We start from the raw sequence: 13,880 nt of genomic DNA on the forward strand, positions 1-13,880 counted from the left end.
AGAAAATCATCTTCCCGATGAGTTTTGGTTGCAGATTCGACCTGGCAAGAATTCTGTTTTCACTAAACTCTATATTGATTTGCGGTTAAGGCCACTGCAGGGTATTAGTCCATCATTACACGATTGACAGTAGCTAATGCTTGATACAGAAACCGATACACATCATATCCTCAAGACTGTTCCTGGGAAACAGGTTTCAACCATGAACGAACAGAATCTTCAATTGGCCCTGAGATGGATCAAAAGCTGTAATCGTTCACATCCAAAGTGCAAGGCTTTCCGACATCAAATGACTGGATGGCGACCAACAAGACTCATCTATGTTGGGCCACAGCCTGATCAGTCCAAGCTTGTAATTTCGAGTGACAAAGCCAGATCGGTACCCTATGTCGCAGTAAGCTATTGTTGGGGACCTGCAAATAGTGTCACTCTTTCCCAGGAAAACATCAGCGACTTCCAGAAACAAATTCCCTGGCAGTACCTGCCCGCCACCATTCAGAGCGCAATAGCTACTACGAAAGATCTTGGCTACCAATACTTATGGGTAGATTCTCTTTGCATTATTCAGAACTCTAAGGATGACTGGGCTCACGAGTCATCAAGGATGGGCGATATCTACGGGATGGCAGACATCACGCTCGCCGCTGCTGGAGGATCCAGTGTCCAAGATCCCATGTTCTACCGCAGAGACCCGCGAGCCGTTCGACCGTGTGTGGCAAATATCATGCCAAATTACCGATACACCAAGCTCAGCTACCCATGGGCCATATATCCCCACCAAGCAGAACGGATGCTGGACAGCACTATTAACCAGAGTCCTCTTAGTCGTCGTGCATGGGCTCTACAGGAGCTTCTCTTATCACCGCGGTCTTTAATACTTGGTTCGAAACAAATGGTTTGGTCTTGTGCAACTACAGAAGCAAGTGAGGGGTTTCCATTAGGATTGGATCCTAAGTTCAGTACTCCATTGGCCGAAGATTCGAGTCTGTCGCAACTTCGCCAAAGACTGATGAGGATGTCAATTCCAGACGAGCCTCCGTCTAGATTTTGGAACGACTTCATCAGCAAATATACACGATGTCGCTTGTCAGTAGGTTCCGATACCCTAGTCGCTCTGCAGGGCTTAGTGGGGAGGATCATGATGATGGTCGACATGAGACGTCAGTCAAATCCAGACGAACCAGGAGCGAACTATGTTGCTGGTCTTTGGCACGACCGACACTTCCAGCAAAGCCTACTCTGGCGACCCAAGGTCGGCTCAACTCGTAGTAGACCAGAAGCCTATAGAGCTCCATCTTGGAGCTGGGCGTCAATAGATGGCGACATTGACTTCTTTGAGCAGTATGTCCCTTGGCTTTGGAACAAGATGGAGATTGAGTTTGCAACAGTTATTGATGTTAATGTTGAAGCCGCGGCTATCCACTCATCTTCAGCGACTGGAGCAGTCACTTCTGGCTATATCGATATAAAGTGTCATGTTCGTTCATGCATGTTGCTAAAAGCTGGGCCGGGACTCGACGGGTCCAAAGCCTATGAACAGGACGAAGCGCTGGTTGTATCATCGGAGGAATTCCACAGACTGTCCGAAAACACACCCCTTCAAGACTTCTGTGCAGGAACCACGATAAATGAGCTTGCACATCGATTTGCGAACTCATGTATCATCGATATGCCAGAAGAAATACCAGATTCAAAATGGACAGAGGTCTATTGCATACCTCTCCAGCTGGGGCAGTGCCAGACCGATCGTTACGAACAATCAGTTTGGGAAAGCTACGAAGGCTTGGTTGTTGTTCCGGTTCATAGCGGCGCGTGCACAAACTATAAGCGCAATCTTTCGCACACTGAAAGCCCGGACCTGACAAAAATATTCCGTCGGATTGGCACGTTTCGTTTTGATCTACACGAAGGAAACCGGGCATCGAGACGAGGCGAACTTTTGGGCACTGGTAGCGACCTACAAGAAAGGAGAGAGCTAATTCGCATAATCTAACTTTAACATTAACTTAAGCTGCAATACCCAAAATGTTTAGTCGGATATAATCTCACCGAGTATTACATCTCTACATGATCAATTGCGTATACCCTTTCTCGCTTCCATTGAAATAGGTGGGTAAATACACAACGTTCGCGATCCTTCAAAAAAGTTCTTCTACCAATTGGGCAATGAAGTGGGGCAATGTCGGCTGATACATGGAAACGATTCCTCTGTCTTGGCACTTGAGTGACCCCAGAGCCGTTCTACTTCGGTGTCATGAGCTAGAACCGATCTTGGCATCGTCTTACTGAGGGGTTTTACAGTCTCCCACACCACATAGCCCATCAGCCAAGCGACTCCCATAGAGGCGCAGTACGCGAAGGATTCTAGCAACGGAATCACATAAAGAGGCATGCAGCGACAAAGGGAAATTGGTTCGTTCATCAAGCGCTGTACCAAGTATCTTGCAATAATATCGATATGTTCATCCAGTCAACTCTCGCTCTCGGCCTTTTGGCCAATACCGCTACAGCTGCTATCGCCGAATGTGGTACTTCGGGTTCTGGCCAAGCTCTGAAAGATCTATCCATGAAGCTTCGGAATGAACCCCTGGAAGTCAGAGAGCTGAGAAAGAATGTCGAGATCAAGACATACATCCACGTCATCGCAGCCAGCGAGAAGGAAGAGGACAATTACCTCAGTGTATGCCTGTCTCAGCCACCAAGATGCATGAGCTAACTGTCGTTACAGGACGAGAGCATCCAAGGTCAGGTTGACATACTGAACAAGTATTACAATCCATTGGACTTCTCTTTCAAAGTGGTCAAAACCAACAGGATTATCAATGAGTCTTGGACTTCCCCTGTCGGCACTCCTGTCGAGCCCTCAACTGAGGATGATCTTAGGGCCGCACTCCGCCAGGGAAGCTACAAGGACCTGAACCTTTTCTTCGTCCGAAGCATGCCACCTCTTGGCAAGTGTGAGCTCCCCATCCCCAATCCGACAAAGCAAGATGTGATCAACGACGGCTGCATAATGAGACCCGGGGAGCCCGGTGAAGTGCCTCCAAACTTTACCCTTACGACTGTACACGAGGTCGGACACTGGCTTGGCTTGGACCATACATTCGAAAACGGCTGCGAGTATCCTGGAGATTACGTTGACGATACGCCTTACGAGGCGGATCCATTTGGATTTGAAGGCTGCCCTGAGAAGGATCGCAACACTTGTCCCGATAAGCCTGGTCTGGACCCGATTGACAATATCATGAACTACGTTAGCCCGTGAGTATCATCAGTCTGCTGATTTGTAATTGAGACTAATCAAGAGCAGACACTGCGAGCGTATGAGATTCACACCTGGTCAGACCGATCGTATGCACATGCTTTGGAAGAAAGTGCGAGCAAACACAGAAGCTTGAATCTAGCCCATGAAGCCATAGATAGGAGAGACAATTGGCTATATAAGAAGGAACAAAGCGACCTCTGTGGCTGAAGACGTTGTAGGGATCATCAGTGTTAGAGCAAGGGAACAACGAGAGAGGATGTATACTTCGTGAGTCTTGCGACAAACTCCAAGAGCTCCCCTGTATATATTAGAGATAGCTTAGGTGGGCGCGTAGCTAATTTGCCATATTCATTTGCCTATTGTATCAACCATAAAGTTCCTTACCATCCACCCAATTTCCATGAAGTCCAGCCCTCAACCTGACATTCAGTTTAACTACTGCTCTTGGAGCAGAAAAGTCAGATGTATCAACTATATGTAGCTCGCTTGACATAGTAGCATAGTTGTTGACTAATACGATAGTATAGCCGTCGCCCTCAGGAGAATCCTCCGACCGCGGCACAAATACTGGTTCCTGAACCATATGGGTCTTCCCCGAAAAGTATACTTCCAGCTTTCCAGTTTCGTGGTTGAGATGGCCCAGAGCGTTGTACAAGGGATGGCCACCGCCCAATACTGGAGCAATAGCAGCAAAGTCCGTTCCGAGTGTGGGGTCCATCATGTCAAAGAAGCTATGCCGATGAGGTCGCATTGAGACTCGCTCATCGATCCTTGGGAATTCCATGTCGCACTCAGAAATGACTTCGTGGGCTGGAAGATCTAAGTCTGAAGTCTTTGGGTCTATGGTGTATCGCACATATTTAGCATGGATGTCATGAGGATCTGGGGCGTTTCCGTCATTATCAGGCCACCAAAAGAAAACGTTCTTATCAGTCAGAGGAAGATCAAAGACAATTCTGCCATCTGGCAGTTCATAGGCATTCGTCGTGTGACCAGGGAAGGCATTCGGTGCCTTGAACCACTGTGAAAGAGATTAGGCATCGTTCGGTAGGTAACTGTGGAGAAGTTTCATTCACGATGGTAGAAGATTCAGAAATGTCTACGTACCTTTACATCTGATGCTTTTGCACCTCGTCGTGGGAGGAGACCTAAATAAAACGGAACACTCGAATCCCATTGCCAATGTTCTCCACCTTGCTTGAGTCGATCGATATCGCAAATTTGAGGAATGATTGGAAACAGTACCTGTTGTATTTGTTAGTCAATAGAGCCAGCAGGAAGGCAGATATATACAGGTGATATCTTACCCAATTCTCCGTGACGGCAAAGTCATGAATCATTCCGACAACAGGTGAAACCAACCAGACAGTCTGGTTGAAAGTACCATCAGGGTCAATGGAATAGTAGCAGACATCAGGCGTGCCATCCCCCATAGCTTCATACCCGAAACAGACCAACTCTCCGGTTTGAGGGTCGAGTTTTGGATGAGCTGTGAAAGTAAGACTGGGCAATTGACCGTCGAAATCATGGACTCCAAATGTCTCGAGCGTGATAGGGTCCATTGCAAATGGTGGAGCATCCTCTTTCATAGCTAGGAGAACCTTGTTAAAATAGAAGATGTTGGTGTTTGCTGTAGTCCGGACCTTGAATTCAACTGCATCGGTATATTTGTTCCGATACTTTCCTGTCCATCAATTACAAATCAGTACCACGTAGACTATTTGTACCTTTCAATTGGAGGCATACCGGCAAGTCCTTGTTGAGCCTCCCTTTCCCGAAGGAACTTTTCAGTACGAACATATCGTTGCTTGAAGTGAACATTCCCCTTACTGAATCGAAAAGCACTGATATTGCCGTCCCCATTGAACCACTAGAGATACGTGAGCTTCTCTGTTCATGAATCATACTTTTTAGAACCTTAGACTTACAGGGTCTTGATCCGCTAAAGGGGGGAATTGAGGATCAGGCATAACCCTGTAGAACGTCCCATCAATTTCTTGCGGAATTTCACCCTCAACTTCAAGGAAATTGATCTCTCCTTCGAAACGACAAGGCTTCATGAACCCCGAGAATTGAGGCTCGCTGGGGAACGCCCTGTTTGGCTTGGAAGAGACACCGCGGTAGTGACCGGCCATGTTGGACTCGACGTTCGAGTGAGGGAAGTCTGGGTGTTAGTAGTAGATAGCAAAGAAGGACTTACTAGCTAATCATTCGGGCAATTTATTGCTGAATGGATTAGACTCGTATAAGTATTTCAAACTTAATCGTGCTCTTGACAGGTCAGAGGTACTCCCGACTTTGCCCCGTCCCCAGCAATTACCGAGATCCGGGTTGAAGTTAAGCCCGATAGCTCCGCTGACAAAGCACACATGACCCTCACTCCTTTCTCGAGGGTGGAGACGTTTTATTTTTAGAAAGCGATGTACATGATGGCTTCACATTATTCAGTACTATATTTATTGATTTGGACAGGCTATATGCATTCTGTTATGAAACTGCCGGTATTGCCAGGAAAGGACGTTATAAGCATTGTCTTTATTCTATTATCCAGACTAAGTCTTCTGATTTGCATATAAACCATATGAGCATTCTCTGTGCTTGTGAGACGAAGTACTATTGAACCCGTTCAAACCATTTCTGGAGATCAGTGGCGAAAAACTGTCCCAGTTCAAGTTCGTCTCCAAGTCCAAAGTCAGACGTCTCCCATGAGGGCATAGTAGAAATTAAGTCTGTCTCCAGGTCAAAACAATCGCCGTCTCCGACAGACTGCGACTCAACAACTTGGGTCGGGAAGCCGAAGTATTGAGACGACTTCGATTCTGAAATATGAAGATTGAGCTGAAGGAACATTGGGAGGCGGAACAACGAGACTTACCCCAGTTATTGACTATCCTGAGAAGTTGTTGCAAGAACCGCACGCAACGTAAAACAATCGGGTTGTCGTTGCTGAGTTGTGATATGGCCTCGCATCCTTGATTCAAATACCGGCCAGCCTGGCCATGTCGACTCTCGACTCTCGTTTCATCCGTAGAATCGTGGGCGATTAACATACCCCCGAAGATTGCGAGAGACGCACTAAACGCTGCGATTTGTCAATAATAGCACTTAATCGTTATAGACGGGCTAACAAGACTAACAATAGTAAAGAGTGAACCACCAAGCGCCAATAAGGTGGCGACCATGGTCTTGTCTCATCATCACGACATGGATAATATCCAGCATAGTTTGTGCCACCTGGACGAATGTTTTGTCAAAGTTGGCTTGCATGTTGTTGACAGAGGCTGAGTTGCGATAAGGTACCTTCGATTGCCGATTCAAGGCGCTCAGGGACCGAATGAACGTGGGGCGGTGGAGGAGGAGTTGCGCATTCAGATAACGTAGTGTCAAGATGACTCGAAAACGCTCAACCGTGGTATCCTGTGCCTCCATATCTGTAAGTTGTAACAACTCGTCGGCACTGCAGGGACGTAGTTGTACTGGCAGGCTGCCTTGCCAGTCTGAAAGCTCCTGTTCAAACTCAATGATAGCTGTCATGGTACTAGTATCCGAAACTTGGGCATCGCATCCAAGGTTGTTGCCATACAGAGCAGTTATTATTTTCCCTATAACCCTGTACGCTGATCTGCCAAAGTAAGCACTGACACACCTTGGGTAGCATATATCTTACATGGAAGCGTTATAGAACTCGGTGCTAAGACGTTGAACTTCGTCAGAGACGGAAGTATACAGAGGTAGATGGTCGGGTAAATCCAGTCCGATATATTCTTCTGGAATCGTACATGGGCGCCCAAAGGTCATGCTAAGGCTCCTGTGGATATTTTTCAGTTGCAGATCAATAGCTAAACAATGTAGGTAGTCCCAGGTGGCATGTCAGGATTTGATTAACATGGACTTGCTTAAGACTACTAACCTATCAAGGAGGATGCACCCAAACCATGTACGCTTCCGGATCTCTTGCTGAAGAGCGGTGAACTTTGTGGCAATGTCCTTAGAATGAAGTCCAATAGACATGGCGGCTTTGACAGAGAGTCCATGTATGGTCCAGGTTTGGACGGATCTATGGGTACCTTGCAGGTACTGGGTTGTCAAAAGGAGGTATTGAACTGCGATCGATTAACTCTACAGCGCTTCAAATTCGTGAAAGATATAGCCCAAGAACTTACCTATCTCAAGGGTAGTGCCTCGGAGCATTTGGGTCTGGCATAGCTCTTGAGCTCGACGATAGAAGATGTCGGATTGCTCAAAATGGGAGTCGCTTCCAGATTCCTCCCAGCAAGAAGTACAGGTGGCCATGGCTAGAATCATGTTGAGCAAGCCCAGCCAAGTCCGGCTTACGTTGCTTCGAAAGCCACTTTGTCGGAATTGATGATATGTGTCGAAGAAGGCTTGCTCATGGATGTATGGAAATAGAATCCCCGTGTTGGAGAAGTATGCTCGAATAAGCCTCTGCATCTCGTGGTCTGCGGGTAACCGATTGGCATCAACTTTACCGGCGTCGTCCGATCCTCCCAGTGAAGCCGTGGCCAACCTGTTTGAGCTACTTACAAGACCGCCCTCATAAGTACTTTTTTCGGATGTTGTAGTCAGGGGTGAATGTTGGTTGATCAACTGCTTTCTCTTATCGACTGCTCTGAAAATATGTCGCATGAAAGCAATGTTCGAGGACGGGCCTACACAGCAAGGAATGTAAAGATCAGCCGGCCGATTTAGCTGGTAATGCTCGCTCGTTTCTGGGTACACCTACCAAAAAAGCCACAATCCTGTTCATCGACAAATGATACCGCCATTCCGTCAGTCATTCTGTGGTCATTAGAGCTGTCTTTGATCCCATCGATATTGATAACCACATCATCATTTTCCACAAAATTGTCGGACGAACGATTGTCCACAATTGTGAGTTGATCTTGTTGATCCTGTAATCTTCTTTGCTCTGGGCGAACATTTTCTAGGTCATAGAGTCTGTCACCGTGACCTTTCAAAGTGGTCTCGAGCAACTGGACTTTGTGCTCCAAAGCGGCAAACACACTAGCATGAGGAATCAGTAGGTAGATCAGCTATCTGGGAAATTTGGTTTAGGGTATGCAGGCTAGTAGGGAAGATAAGGAATATCAAGGGGCTATTACTCTTTGGGAATTAGGAGGTTGGCAGATGTCTCCTATTGCTCATATGTGCATTCAAATCCGAGTTTATCGCAGGTGTCGCATCGTGGTCGGCCTCCGTTGCACTATGAGATCTCTGTCAACAGCTGTTGTGGCTGGGCAGTGTTGCCAGAACGACGACGTACCCTTGATTTTCGAATTCTGCATGCTGAACAGGCTAACGCGATTCGGCGTCTCTTGGGTGGGGGCTCCGCTTGTCGCTGTTGATTGGTACTGTCTGTCCCAGATCTGGGTGGAGACTCACGATCTGATGCCATGAATCACTGACTGCTACGTTGAGCCTGACTATGAACCTGAATACAACAAAGACAACAGTTCGGGGAAACATTGGGAGAGCCGGTTCTTGTAGCTCTTCTCCCCTGGCTGGCTGGCATGTTGCATGTTCCCCGCCCGCCTCAGTTGCCGAGACCAGGGTTTTCCCAGAAACCAGCCTAGCGTGTTGCAGATCGTCGAATCAACCAATCAGATACATGGCGTATTCTTTTGACTTCGCTGGGGCTGTTATAGTGGGCTGTCTCCGGGGAACCATCGGAAAGGACGCTTGTAGCCTGTAATATGTAAGTTCCTAGTCAAGCCCTACACTACAGTATGATATGAGCTTGACTTGTTGTGAGTCTCGTAAACGATACATACAAACACGACACGCAATCATAATGAAAGTGGCTTGGCAACGGTTGATTCGCTTTGTTGCGGCCGATGGGCGCGTCCTGAGGGGCGAGCCCATTCTCCCCTCCCCCAATTTTGATCTCGGCGACACAACAGAAAAGACAGGTCTCAAAGCTCGAGTGATTGAAGGAGACGACATCTACGATTCAACCGGTACCACACGCGTCACTGATGAGGTAGTAACTGTCAAGACTCTTCTCGGGCCTTTGGCATCTACCGACGTCCCCATTATCCGATGTGTTGGGCTGAACTATGCGACTCATAGTAGGTTTACTTCCGTCCAGCCATTCCAAGGAACGAATGGATATTGACGATGCCTGCACTCAGCCCGTGAAGCTGGGCGCAAGGTTCCGCCATTCCCATCCATCTTCTTCAAGCCATCTACAACAATATCCGACCATGGCACCAGCGTAGTTATACCAAAGCTTGCTCAGGATGACCAAGCAGACTACGAGGGAGAGCTGGTGAGTCAAGCCTTGCTTAGTCAAGTCACTACATTACTTTGGAAATGCTAACTATTACGTTCAGGTGGTGGTTATCGGACAAAATGCTAAAAATGTGAAAGAGAGTGAAGCTCTTGAGTATGTTGCTGCTTACACTGCAGGAAACGATATCTCGTCTCGCAAATGGCAGAGAGACCCTAACCTCACTGGTGGCGTTCCGCAATGGGGGTTCTCAAAGGGATTTGATACCTTCGCTCCGTTGGGTCCTGTTCTCGTCTCAAGCAGCTTGATCCCCTCTCCGGAGAAGCTTCACCTCCAGACGACGATAAACAAAGAACTGCGACAGGACACAGGACTCGATGATTTGGTCTTTTCCATTTCCACTCTCATTGCGCATCTATCCTCTGGCACAACCCTCCAGAAGGGCAGCATCATCATGACAGGAACTCCCGGCGGCAAGTGTGCCCGCACTGCTTCCATGAATGATAGGCGATGCTAACCAGGTAAATTTAGGTGTTGGGGCTGACTTGAAGCCTCCTAAGTACCTTCTGCCGGGGACAAATATGGAAGTGAAGATTACTGAGATTGGAACCCTGAAGAATGGGGTAGAATTCGAGTAGACTGACAGGGACTACGAGCATTAAATATAAATTTAGTTCCCGGAATATGATGGTTAGTAGTTACTTAAGTGTTTTCGTTGCTTAGGTGTGGAAAATAGACTGTGTGTCGAGATATCTCACCATTTCATATAAAGTCCAAAGGATGCAAGACAGAACCTTTGTCGCGTAAGCCCATTTAGACCGAATGCAACATTCATACAGTTAGTCAGTAGTTGGTTAAATTATATCGACTTGCAGTGACAGTTGTGAGTTCAAGGAGATGAGATTATGTTTACTGTTCATCATTGCTGCTGTTGGATATCTAAGGTTGGTAGGATGGAACTGTAAATAATATATATCTCCGTTTGGAACAACTTCCCGGATTTTTAATTACAGGTGAGTCTTTCCACCTTTCCAATACTCTTCCATAGCTCTCTCTGCGTCATACCCATAAGCCCAAAGTTGTGTCACCGGGTCACTCCACTGATTTGTACTCTCGACAAACGATTTCCCCTCGACCTCAGCCCTCATTCCCAGATCCCTAGCCTGTTGTAATGGACCATCTGGAAAATGCCAGATCCTTCCGTTGACCAGACTGGCAGCTTGCATCCCATAGCTTCGACTCATTCTCTCATCCTGGAACACATGCAATGCATCTGGAACCTCCTCCTTGCACTTGATCTTTGAGAGTGAGGTTGCCAGAGCTGCACCATCTTCTACGGCCATTGCAGCTCCCTGTGACATATATGGTACCATAGCGTGAGCTGCATCGCCAAGGATCAAGAGCTTTTGGCTCTTAGATATCCACGTCGGCAGTCGAGCACCTGTTACCAAAGGCCACTTCACAGTCTGCTTGATCTTGTTGATCAAAGTTACTAATCTGTAACCATAGTTAGCCAGTCGAAGTCAGGCCGGAGTAGAGATAGCTGACCTTGGGTCCCAGTCGCGGAACGACTGTCGCATTTCCTCGAGTGCGTTCGTTGCATTCCATGTGTTAGGTAATGAATGGTCAACGTGGGAGAGAACCATGTTGAATGAATCACCACCAGCGATGCAATATGTCATGACGTGACGATCTTTGCCAATCCTAAGTTACGACCAGTCAATGGAGTACCGTATTTGGGGCAGACATGATGTTCATGGCATACCAGATATTGATACCCGGCCTCTCCAGAAGCCAAGCTGTATCATTGTCGTCCTTCATGTCCTCGGTATATACAACAGCACGATAGGCAGCGAAGCCAGTCCTTTGTGGTCGTGGATCCTGACCGCCAAGCACAACTGGCCGCGCTCGCGACTTGACACCATCTGCAGCGACGATGAGGTCTGCAGTGTACTGTCGCCCGTCGGATGTCAATGCTGATGGGATTGCCTCATCGTAGTCAGTGACCCTACTACCTGTAATAACCTCTACCCCATGCTTAGCAGCCAGGCTATGTAGAGCACGGTGAAAGTCAGCACGATGGATGACAAAGTACGGTGCCCCATATGTCTCTGCAAAGCCAGAGTCTAGCTTTGTGTAGCCGATTGGTTGGCCATTCTCCCATCTTCGGAAGGTCATACTCTCTGGTTTGATGGCGTACTGTTCAAGGTAAGGACCTATGCCCCACTTTAGAAGCAGCCTGGCTGAGTTTGGGGGAATCTGGATGCCAGCACCAACCTACATCAAAAGCAGGATTTCACGTTAGTCGATTGCCACAGGATGGATTGTCGATATCAAGCATGAAACATACTTCACCAAGAGAAGCTGCTTGTTCTAAAACAGTCACCTCGTTGCCTTGACGAGCGAGTGCGACCGCTGTGGCCAAACCTCCGAGGCCTGCCCCGACCACCAAGATACGGAGTTTAACTTGAGGCTGATGGATAGAGTTTTGTTCTTCGCTGACATGCTGACGTGATAGATGAATCCTCTCGAGGAGCGTTGTGGACCGCGAGGGATAGCCAACCTCCTAAAGACTAGATCAGCAACTAATCTCTTGAGGATGGATGCCCTTCCATAAGGGTCGTACCGGCTGAGTCTTGCTGATTCCATCTGCAGCTACCATTTCGTAGATGTTTCGATTCTGAGCTCAGGTGATATTACTAATTTAAGTTCACCTTACGGATATGGAATTGATCACTTAGTATCATCTCATCTTTATCAATCAACTACCAGAAGTCTTCGGGAATGTGTACCGACAGTGCCCCGAAACTGTCTTGCCCCACTCTGTCGGCTCGGCGCTATCCGATTCGAACCCGATGCCAAAAGACAGAGGTTCATATTAAATAACAATAGCCTTGACGACTTCGTCGTTTGCAGAGATAAGAACCCTAGCCTGAAGTAGAATATTGACACACCCAAGACAAGAAGCTATCGTTCAACACCAATTATCAGACTCAAAAGATCTCAAACAATACTCGTCATTGTTTCCAAGATGACTTCTGCCGGCCCCAGTGCGAGTGAAAGCCCACAGCATAACGCTGCCGACGCCGCCGCCAGGTTAATACAGAGTCCCGATGAGTTGGTTGCAGCCCTCCGGGCTACAAATACGTCTCCTCTCTGGGCCCAGATGCAGCGATTGAACCCACCTGCCCCAAACCCACAGACGACCCCTCATGTTTGGAAATATGACGAAATGAGACCTTGCCTTGTCAAAGCAGGGGAACTAATCACGGAGAAACAAGCTGAGCGCCGTGTCCTGATGCTGGGCAATCCTGCAAGAGGTACCGTGCTATTGAATTGTCCGTTTTTGATCCAGATTATTAACATCCAAGTTACAGAGGCGCCTTATACCACGGACACCCTGTATGCTGGTCTTCAGCTAGTACAGCCCAAGGAAACAGCACCTGCCCATCGGCATACCGCATTTGCCTGCAGATTTATCATTGAAGGCACCGGAGGCTTTACGGCAGTCCATGGTAAAAGAGTGCCAATGAGGCCTCGCGACGTCATCGTCACTCCCACCTGGAACTGGCATGATCATGGTAAGAAAGCGGCCAATGAGGAAGGTGGGGATGACCAACCCGTCATCTGGCTTGACGGACTTGACCTTCCCAGTTTCATCCACTTCCCTGTACACTTTGTGGAGCACTATTCTTCCGCACGATACCCAGCCGAGGATTTTGCAGAGTCCGACATTGTCTATCCGTGGGACAAGATGCAGTTACAACTGGATGCGACCACCGAGGGTTGGGTCTCCAGACCCTACTTGAAGCGAGATGGAGCCGAGAGTGAGTTTCTTTGGCACTCAGATCAAAACTTTACTTACTGACAAAACTTCATCAGTTGGTAAAACTATCGGAGCCTCTGCAGAGAGACTATCGCCTTGCGCCACCTCTCCTGAGATCCGGGAGACTAGCTCTGCAGTCTATCACGTCATCGAAGGGTCGGGTTCGACCAAGGTTGGCAACTCTGTGCTCAAGTGGAAGCAGGGTGATACGTTTTGCGTCCCAGCCTGGCACAGGTACCAACACCAAGCTGGAGCAGAGGGGCGGGTCTATCTGTATAGATTTGATGATAAGCCTATGCTCAAGGCTTTGGGTTTTTACAGAGTGGAGGGAGTTGACGTCGAGACTTATGTATCAGAGTAAACAAATTGCAACATGCAGCAATGTAAGACCAAGCTTGAATTGAGCTACCACTTTCATTACAATGGACGTTCTCTAAATGGAGCCTTATGTAATGAGATACTTTTAGTTCTGTGGGCTTCCATAACTCCTCCAAGATACTGATACTGGGCTTGTCTCTATCCTACTCGAGCTGGATGGA

The 13,880-nt window shown here is 47.8% G+C and overlaps 6 protein-coding genes across 6 annotated transcripts; 4 read left to right on the plus strand and 2 right to left on the minus strand.

Moving 5' to 3' along the window:
- Nucleotides 1-202: 202 nt before the first annotated feature.
- Nucleotides 203-1,993, plus strand: FIESC28_08170 (uncharacterized protein; the record flags this gene model as incomplete). Its single annotated transcript, XM_031162309.1, has 1 exon — nucleotides 203-1,993. One exon carries the CDS (start codon nucleotides 203-205, stop codon nucleotides 1,991-1,993), a length of 1,791 nt encoding a protein of 596 aa, XP_031013628.1.
- A 465-nt stretch (nucleotides 1,994-2,458) lies between these two features.
- FIESC28_08171 (uncharacterized protein) lies at nucleotides 2,459-3,398 on the plus strand (the record flags this gene model as incomplete). The annotated part of the gene is made up of 3 exons (XM_031162310.1): nucleotides 2,459-2,680; nucleotides 2,729-3,261; nucleotides 3,311-3,398. The coding sequence occupies 3 exons, from the start codon at nucleotides 2,459-2,461 to the stop codon at nucleotides 3,396-3,398; spliced, it is 843 nt and encodes a 280-aa protein (XP_031013629.1).
- Nucleotides 3,399-3,629: 231 nt separating this feature from the next.
- Nucleotides 3,630-7,717, minus strand: FIESC28_08172 (uncharacterized protein; the record flags this gene model as incomplete). The annotated part of the gene is made up of 10 exons (XM_031162311.1): nucleotides 3,630-4,286; nucleotides 4,373-4,510; nucleotides 4,573-4,949; nucleotides 5,012-5,135; nucleotides 5,194-5,429; nucleotides 6,318-6,347; nucleotides 6,403-6,875; nucleotides 6,933-7,073; nucleotides 7,176-7,368; nucleotides 7,429-7,717. The coding sequence occupies 10 exons, from the start codon at nucleotides 7,715-7,717 to the stop codon at nucleotides 3,630-3,632; spliced, it is 2,658 nt and encodes an 885-aa protein (XP_031013630.1).
- Nucleotides 7,718-9,077: 1,360 nt separating this feature from the next.
- FIESC28_08173 (uncharacterized protein) lies at nucleotides 9,078-10,032 on the plus strand (the record flags this gene model as incomplete). Its single annotated transcript, XM_031162312.1, has 3 exons — nucleotides 9,078-9,354; nucleotides 9,418-9,554; nucleotides 9,619-10,032. The coding sequence occupies 3 exons, from the start codon at nucleotides 9,078-9,080 to the stop codon at nucleotides 10,030-10,032; spliced, it is 828 nt and encodes a 275-aa protein (XP_031013631.1).
- Nucleotides 10,033-10,522: 490 nt separating this feature from the next.
- Nucleotides 10,523-12,177, minus strand: FIESC28_08174 (uncharacterized protein; the record flags this gene model as incomplete). The annotated part of the gene is made up of 5 exons (XM_031162313.1): nucleotides 10,523-11,012; nucleotides 11,064-11,219; nucleotides 11,281-11,792; nucleotides 11,866-12,081; nucleotides 12,142-12,177. The coding sequence occupies 5 exons, from the start codon at nucleotides 12,175-12,177 to the stop codon at nucleotides 10,523-10,525; spliced, it is 1,410 nt and encodes a 469-aa protein (XP_031013632.1).
- A 369-nt stretch (nucleotides 12,178-12,546) lies between these two features.
- On the plus strand, nucleotides 12,547-13,702 carry FIESC28_08175 (uncharacterized protein; the record flags this gene model as incomplete). The annotated part of the gene is made up of 3 exons (XM_031162314.1): nucleotides 12,547-12,835; nucleotides 12,893-13,342; nucleotides 13,398-13,702. 3 exons carry the CDS (start codon nucleotides 12,547-12,549, stop codon nucleotides 13,700-13,702), a joined length of 1,044 nt encoding a protein of 347 aa, XP_031013633.1.
- Between the last annotated feature and the right edge of the window lie 178 nt (nucleotides 13,703-13,880).

Source organism: Fusarium coffeatum (genome assembly GCF_003316985.1).
Source record: "Fusarium coffeatum strain FIESC_28 chromosome Unknown BRIP53273_contig_188, whole genome shotgun sequence".
Classification (NCBI taxonomy): domain Eukaryota; kingdom Fungi; phylum Ascomycota; class Sordariomycetes; order Hypocreales; family Nectriaceae; genus Fusarium; species Fusarium coffeatum.